The sequence below is a fragment of the Chrysochloris asiatica genome, unplaced genomic scaffold, assembly GCF_000296735.1.
Source record: "Chrysochloris asiatica unplaced genomic scaffold, ChrAsi1.0 scaffold00291, whole genome shotgun sequence".
NCBI lineage: Eukaryota > Metazoa > Chordata > Mammalia > Afrosoricida > Chrysochloridae > Chrysochloris > Chrysochloris asiatica.
The window spans coordinates 1,723,383-1,732,276 of record NW_006408809.1 but is presented as its reverse complement, the minus strand read 5'-3'; the positions used below and the strand labels follow the sequence as shown (position 1 = coordinate 1,732,276).

At 39.5% G+C, this 8,894-nt stretch overlaps 1 protein-coding gene across 1 annotated transcript in view; it reads left to right on the top strand.

Annotated features, from left to right (window-relative positions):
- Positions 1-8,463, top strand: part of ANKRD55 (ankyrin repeat domain 55) — a 210,984-nt gene extending 202,521 nt beyond the window's left edge. Inside the window, exons 11-12 of the mRNA XM_006874653.1 lie at positions 4,413-4,505; positions 8,171-8,463. Of these exons, the coding sequence (XP_006874715.1) occupies positions 4,413-4,505; positions 8,171-8,292 (215 nt within the window). The 3' untranslated portion in view covers positions 8,293-8,463. The remainder of the gene's footprint in view (positions 1-4,412; positions 4,506-8,170) is intronic.
- The last annotated feature ends 431 nt before the right edge of the window (positions 8,464-8,894 follow it).

Genomic DNA, 8,894 nt, shown 5'->3' with positions numbered 1-8,894 from the left:
TCCATGGAAAAAAGATGAGGCTTTCTGCTCCGTAAAGATTTATAGCCTCAGAAACCCAATACAGGGTAACTATGAGTCTGAACTGACTCCATGGCACTTAATAACAACAACAACCTACTAAGTAACGTAGTAGTTGCTAGGTGATGAAAACATATATATATGACAAAACTTGCCATTCTAGTCATGTTACGTCTACAACTCAGTAGTTATGTACACAATTACCACTATCTCCAACATGTTCTCATCACCTAAAACAGAAAATCAGTATCCATTAACAACAACCCCTTGTCCCCAACTCCTAGTAACACTGATCTATGTCTAGATCTATAGATTCACATATTTGTAATATTTCACTTAAGTGAGATCATACTATACAAGGGGACTTCAAACAATTCATGGAAAAATAGAATGAAAAGATAGTGGAATGTTCCCATGAACTTGTTGAAGCCCCCTCTTATTTGTTCCCTACCCCTTGCTGCTGTATCTGACTTGTTTCAACTAGTTCAATGCTCTCAGCTTCCATCTATATCATAATATACATCGGAACTTCATCTTTCCATGAGACTGAACTTCAAATGTTTGGTGATTCTGAACAAGGAAAGACTATAGCCATTTTGTAGGTGTTCTGGTAGCATAATGGTTACAAGTTGGGCTGCTAATCTCAAGGTCAGCAGTTCAAAACTACCAGCTGTTCCATGGGAGAACAATGAGGCTTTCTGCTCCCATAAAGATTTACAACCTTGGAAACCCTATACAGGGTCACTATGAGTCAGAATTGACTTTGCAGCACACAACCACCACCACCACCCTAGACATTTTGTAGCCCTGGAGTAGTGCTCTGGGCTAATAACGCTGGACTGCAAGGTCAGCAGTTCAAGCTCACCAGCTGCTCCTCAGAAACCCTATATAGGGTCTCTTTGAGTCGGAACTGATTTGATGGCACTTAACAACATCAACACAGCCATTTTGGTTAGAGTCATGTGGTGGCACTGTAGGATAAGCACTGGGCTGCTAACCACAAGTTGATGGTTCAAACCCACCAGCCACTCATTGAAAACTCTTCAGGATCATTATGAGCCAGAACTAACTAGAGAACACTTAACAGCAACAGACATTTTGGAGTCTGGGTGTGGCCCTATAGGATGAGCACTGGATTGCTAACTGAAATATGGATGGTTTAAACCCACCAGCCACTGCTTGGAAACCCTATACAGGGTTGCTACAAGTCAGAACTGACTCCAAGGCACTTAAACATAAGTCAGAATTGACTTGACAACACTTAACAATAACAACAGCCATTTGTTTACTGTGTGCCTTAGACCATTTCATTGTCCCATAATTCCTTTCATACTGCCTTCTTTTGCAGTGAACTATTTTGATTCTCATTCCTTTTGTGTAAAATTGTTAAGCTGCTTTCCATCATAGGCATTTTTATGTAGCCCTGCACTCATTCTGTTATTTTATTTACTTCCTGTGATAATATTTTCCATGTTTCTACATTCACATTATAGTAGACTTTTTTTCAATAACTGAATGATTTTTTTTAAAGAGGGGGAATATTAAAGTGAGCAATAGAAACATTCATGCTGAAGTTTCAGAGAAAGAACAGACTCTAGAAATGATTAAGGAATGGAATGTTAAGAACGTTATTCTTTCAAAAACACAAGTTATTTCAACGGTAATAAAATATGAGCAGAACATCATAAAGAAAGAGCAAATTGAAATGAAAGTGAATAAGATGCAAATAAAAGGAAGAATGATGAGAAAAAGAGGGATTTTAACATGTCCCTTAACCCACTGCCAGCTAAGCCATTCTAACTCATAGCAAGCCTATGTAGGGTTTCCAAGACTAAATCTTTGTAAGAACAGGCAAACACTAGCTAAAGTAGAAGAGCAGTACAAACACCTTAAATATCTTATAAATGAGAAGAAATTCACACCTTGAATTTCTGGCATATAAATATGCCCTAAGATTTTTTTAAATCACAATGCTAAAGAGAAAAATCCTCAAGGCAGACAGACAGAATAAATTGTTTACAAATTAAAAAAAAACTACTCATACTTGCCTCAGACATCATTTTTTCCACACATTTATTGGCTATTTATTTTTCCTCTTTTGTGACTGATGAGTTAATTTTTTTTTAGTGTAGTGGTTACGAATCGGGCTGCGAACCACAAGGTCAGCAGTTCAAAACTACCAGCTGCTCCGCGGGAGAAAGGTGAGGCTTTCTGCTCCTGTACAGATTTACAGCCTCAGAAACCCTGTGCAAGGTCGCTACGGGTTGGAACCAACTCAACGGTACTTAACAACAACAACAACTATATTACTGAGAAGCGGGGGGGAAACCTAATACTAATACCCCCTTCCTCCATCTAGGAAACCATATTCAATACTCCACATAATTAAACTGTAGTCATTGCTTATTATATGACTGGCATATAATGTAATTGAGTGTATACCTTTTGTTGTTGCTGTTAAGCACTGTTGAGTCGGTTCCGACTCATGGCAACCCTGTATAGGTTGTCCAAGGAGTGACTGGTGGGTTTGAACCACCTACCTTAATACCAGGTATTAAGCTAAAGCCTTTCATTTGTTCTTCTATTTAATCCTCATGACAGCTGAAAAAGGAAGATAGTATAATTTTCACCATTTTACACATAAGGAAACAGGTTTGCTTTAGAGTCCAAGTTGCTGATCATTATCCCATTCAACTTTTAAAAAGGACTTAAATAACTTCTTTGTATTGTCTTCTATGTTCAGATATTTGGGACAGTTGACTCTTATAATCAGTAGTGTGCTGGTTAGCAACTGGCTTTCTGGGAGAGGAAAACAAAATCAGTGTTTGCTCATTTCCATAGTTTTTGTTGTTGTTGTTAAGTGCCCTAGAGGCAGGTCAGACTTACAGTGACCCTGTATAGAGTTTCCAAGGAGCAGCTTGTGACCTTGAACCACCGACCTTGTGGTTCAAACCAACCTTGCAATCCAGCACATTATCCCTGCTAACTACAAGGTCAGTTGTTTGAAATCACCACCTGCTCCCCAGAAGAAAAGAGGAGTTCTGCTCCCGTAAAACTGTGCAGCATCTGAAATGCTATATAGTTTCCCTCTGAGTCCGAATGAACTTGATGGCAGTGGTTATTTATTCCCCCAACATACCTGATTTCAAAGTGTCGCTGTGATGCCAACCAACTCATTGAATTCCTGAACATTTAACCCTTTGCTCCTTGGAGCTGGTTTACAAAGCTCCCGCACACCTAGACTTATCATCAAAGTAAGAAAATAACAGTTTCTCAATTTCTAGGTCAGTGATTCTCAATTCTACTCAGTATTAGAATAGTTGATACAAATCTCATGTCAGGACTCCATGCCTGAAAGATCTTGATTGAATTGATGTGAACTATATAGCCAGGGCATCTCTATCTTTAAGCTCCTCAGCCAGAATTGAGAAACAAGACTCTTAGATGAACACACCTTATTTATCATCTAGTCTCGCAACAAAAAATTGACAAAGATAATATGTTATGCCTTATCGATACTACTTTTCATTTTTTATACTTTTACTTTCATAGAGTGAGAGTGCCTACCTGTGTTTGTTCATACAATCTTAGGAAAACTTAATTTGTTCAAGAAATGATTTCTGCTTCCTTTACCTTTAACTTAAACAATGATTAAACTATGATAGACACCCAGTGATGTGAGGCTTTTATTATTCAGGTGATATCTGCATCTTAAATTTAGTGATCTCTACTATACATGGTAAAGCTGGACAGTAAATAAGGAAGACCGTAGAAAAATTGATGCTTTTGAGTTGTGGTGTTGGAGAAGAATATTGAAAGTGCCATGGGCTGCCAAAAGAACCAATAGATCCATTTTGGAAGAAGTGCAGCCAGAGTGCTCCTTGGAGACCAGGATGGCCAAATGTCATCTCTCATACTTCGTACATATTGTCAGGAGGGACCAGTCACTGGAGAAGGATATCATGTTTGGTAAGGTGGAGGGTCAGAGAAAAAGAGGAAGACCCCCCAATGAGATGGATTGGCCAAGTGGCAGCATGGATGGACTCAAGCATGGCAACAGTAGTGAGGTTGGCCCAGGACCGGGCAGTGTTTCATTCTGCTGTACATAAGGTTGCTATGGGTCAGTACCGACTTAATGGCACCTAACAACAACAACTACTAAATTTTATGAAGTCCTGGTATAGTGCTGTAGGTTAATGTACTGGACTATAAGGGCACTTTGAACTGCAAGGTCGGCAGTTCAAGCTCACCAGCTGCTCCTTAGAAACTCTATACAGAATCACTGTGAGTTGGAAATGACTCAGTGGCCCTTTATGATTTTTTTCATCTGTTAGATATTACAATTTGTACTTGACTGATTCTCAAATGATTGATACAAATATGTTTATCCTCAGGACAAAATTTTCAGCATCTCTCCCCAAACAGACCCAAATTCAGAGATCATCATTTCACACGGAACAACCTAGCTCCCCTACCAGACCAGAAATGTAAGTATAAGAATCTTCCTCCACTTCCTTTGTAAACATTAACATACGTAGACACGACTGAAGGGTTTTTCAGTTTGCTTTAATATTTCAAAGGAATATCAAAAGCTAAAACTTGTAAAATATAGGAAAGATAGGAAAAATCTTAGAGCTTCTTCCAACTTGGTGATGCTTCAAAAATAAAATGAAGATTCATTCCTTTGAGGAATTTTTGTGCTTGAAAACACAAAACACTATGAAAACAAAGACAGAAGTTTACTTTGCTATACATTACTTCATGTCTTCAAGAAAGTGCTTTCAAACTTCTTCAGACTGAGTTCTTGGCATTGATGTTTCATACATTCCTACACAAAAAGGAATAATCAAGTAGATGTCTTTTAGCAGCTTTCATTTTGGTGTTATGGATTTATAACTTTTTATTCAAACTATCACAATATAAAATATTAATATATTCTAGACAACCAGTGATCTTCAAACTTAAGTGAGTCTAACTAAGTACAGGTGTACACCACGTGGTGTCTGTCCAGCAATGTCGAACCACAATGTGTCTCTGGTCAGAGTTCCTTCTCTTGAGGTCAGAGTTCCACTTCTGCTTGAGTGCTGCATGTGACCCAGAAGCCGCTTAGCTTCAACAGTGGAGGCGCAGGCCCAAATTTATTAAGCAGGTCTTGTTCCCAAATTTTGCACGGTGCTTTCCTAACTCTTGCCCCCCTTGGCCCACACCATCCCCATGTTCTCACAGGCAAACTGACCTTCCCTGCAGATGGCTTAGCAGAGAAGGCAGTGCTAGCTGGGTGGCACCCAGCTAAGTGTTCACTTCTGGTATCCCTAGAAGGAGTTGCCTGGACTATGCACTGCCCAGCAGCCCCCAGACTAGTATGCCCAGGAGCCCTGTGCCCAAGGAGACAGGTTTTCACATAATGCCCAAACCACAAAATGTCCCATTTATTGAACCAGAGTCAATGTTAAACAGTGCATACCTATATTCCTTGACATGCTTGTGAAAAAGTAAATTCTTGGGTCCCAGTTCCAGAGATTCTGAGCTTATATACCCAAATATATCTATGAGACTAAGGAACTCTGGTAGCATAGTGGTTACAAATTGGGCTGCTAACCTCAAGGTCAGCAGTTTGAAACTACCAGTTGTTTTGTAGGAGAAAGATGATGCTTTCTGCTCCTGTAAAAATTCATAGCCTTGGAAACCCTGTACAGGGTCACTATGAGTCAGAACCAACTCCATGGCATGTGTCCACCACCACCATATCCATGAGACTAGTTCTATTATCATTCCCATTGTATAGATGAGAAAACTGAGTTCAGAGAGGTTACATGATTTGTCCATCATTGGTGGTAGTAGTGGTTGTGTGTCGTTGAGTCAGTTCCTACTCATAGTGTTCCTATATAGTTTTTCCAAGGCTATAAATCTTTATGGTAGTGTAGTGGTTACGAATCGGGCTGTGAACCTCAGGGCCAGCAGTTCGAAACTACCAGCTGTTCCACGGGAGAAAGATGAGGCGTTCTGCTCCCGTAAAGATTTACAGCCTCGGAAACCCTGTAGAGGGTCGCTATGAGTCGGAATCGATTCCGTGGCACATAACAACAACAACAAATCTTTATGGGAGCAGAAAACCTCATCTTTCTCCAGCAGGCTGGCTGGTGGGCTAGAACGGTTGATCTTGCGGTTAGCAGCCCAACTTGTAACCCACTAAACCACCAGAGCGCCACTTGTCCATCACTATGTATTAAGCAACATAAGAGTCCCTGGGTGATGAAAACACTTAAGGTATTTCACTGCTAACTGAAAGGTTGCAGTCCACTCTGAGGTGCCTTAGAATGAAAGCCTGGCGACCTACTTCTGAAAAATCAGCCACTGAAAACCCTGTGGAGCACAGCTCTAAGTTGACACATGTGGGGTCGTCGTGAGTCTGAATCAACTCTACCACAACTGATTTGGTTAACTAGCAGAGCCAGGAGCAAAACAACTGGATATTGAGTCAGCTGCTTCATGAGACAAGTGATAATTACTGGAATTTTAATTTCCCACCTTCTTTTTCTTCAAGCCAATTACCTATGCCCACACTACTCCTTTTATACAGTCTATACACATAGATGCACACACAGAGAGACACACACGAGCACACACAGGGACACGTGTGTATGTCCTTTTTTTTTTTTTTTAATCATCTCTTAATTGTAGGTTAGATGATTTAGGAGTTGTCTTAACTATTTCAGACAAGTGTCTTGTTCTTTGTTGTTGTTAAGTGCCATCAAATCAGTTCCTGAGAACTCATAGCAATCCTGTATAAGGTTTCTAAGGAGTGACTGGTGGTTTGGACCACCTACAGTGCCCCACCAGGAAGTACAAGTATCTTGATGTCACTACATGAGTTTTCTGACTTTGGTATAAGGATTAAATTAAATAGCCTTAACTAAAGGACTTGACATATTATCTGTCCCTATCCCCCTATTGGAAGGGGACCAACCAAGAGTTTTTAAACTCTTGGTTAAAACACAATGAGCCATGGAGTCCAATTCCATCTTTTTGCAGAAACTAAGAAGTGAAACAATACACCAAAATCAAACAGAGTTAGTAGCCGAAACCAAGACCTTTTCTTCAATGGATCATTTCCTCTACCCTTTCTGATTTGGGTAAATGTGGGCGGTTTTGATGGGGTGCGTTATACTGTGGAAAAATATCCAAGCCTGAACATGTCTTTAAACAGAAACCTAATCACAAAGACGTCTAGTTAAGGAAAGAGTCACTTAGTCTTGAATCCTGGAGCTGCTTAGAGAAGCTAAAATGAAGGTGTTTTCTTTAGCAAAACCCACAAGCTTTTTCACAACTAAGTTTCAGAAAAGAAAGGGAAGATACAAATTTTTGATCACCTTTGTTGTTGTTATTAAGTGCGATGGATTCAGTTCTGACTCACAGTGACCCTGTATAGGGTTTCTGATAAGCAGCTAGTGAATTTGAACTGCCAACCTTGTGGTTAACAGTAAAGTGCCTATCCCACAACACCACAATCGGTCTCAACTTTAGCTCTAGCAAAAATAAATTAAAGGGCACGTAGCACTTCTCCTAAAAGAAACCAGAGAGCCTTTTGAGCTTTGCAGTCTGCTAAAAACACAGTACAAATGCCTTGGTACTTTTTTTTATTTTGGTTCATTTAAAGTGGGTGATCTTCATGGTATGTAAATGGTACCTATTTTAGCTTTTTTATTGTAAATTGAGTAAAGGTTTACAGAGCAGATCATCAGTGTTACATTCAACAAATCATATACTTGTTTCATTACAATGATTGCAATCCCCTCCATTGTACCATCCATTAACAGTTTTACCTCTATTTACTTCTAGGGGCGTTTTTTTGGCTTGCTTAGCCTCCTGCTGACTTGGCCTTCAACAGCTACCCCACCCAAGGAAGAACTGCCAGGCACTAACAGTTCAATTTTGTTTTGATCCACCTTGACCTAGTCCTGTGTTTTTGCATGTTTGACATTCCTAACTAGAGATACATAATAAGCTTTCTCCTGAAGTCCACTCTCACCAACACAGAATCTTAGAATTACCTCCATCCTTAAGAAAGAACACAGTTCTCCTACCATCATTCCACTTACTACTATGAGCAAAGTGAATTTTGAGAGACTGTCATTCTACTCTTTCTTTACAGTCTTATCTGGAGAACCTCTGCGCACAAACCGAGTGCTTCCTGCTATCCCAAGCCAACGAGGGCACAACACAACAGCTCAAGAGGGTGAAAAAGCTGCCAATGCCATCAATGATGAAACCTAGCTGTGACCCTGCTGACTACAGAAATACAGATTAGATATATTTTCAACCCTCAAAGGGTAAGATTACTCTAGTCTGTCAGAACAAAGACAAATTTAGTAAACTGCATTCTATAAGCCATTCACAGTTTTCTAACTCTGAATTCTTTGTTCTAAATAAAGACACTTCCCAAATAAGCACTTGGAATTTTTGAATGTGCATAAATTCTCAGTCTGTGAATTTCTGTGACTGCCACATGCCAAAATGCATTAATAGCAGGGAAACGGAGCCATGTTTGGCTTGCTTTGTGGCATGTGTGCTGATTTCTTTTGCTGAAAGATTTTGTTTTTTAAGAAAATTGTACGCTTTGCTGAATTAAAAAATAAATAAATAAAACCACATTCTAGAGTTGTTCTCTACGTTTCTTATAATTGTAGCTTTGACTAATGAGACTTTATGAAAATGAAAGCAATAAATTAATTTAATCAGTCATTGTTTATGCCTTTAAGTGTACTATCTTGTGAAATAACTTTTTTAGCATTGTCAGTTCCGGACTCCAGGCAAGTTAATGACTGGCCAGTTGCCTTAACAATAGCTTCTGCCTCTTGTTATTTGACTATTTCCAT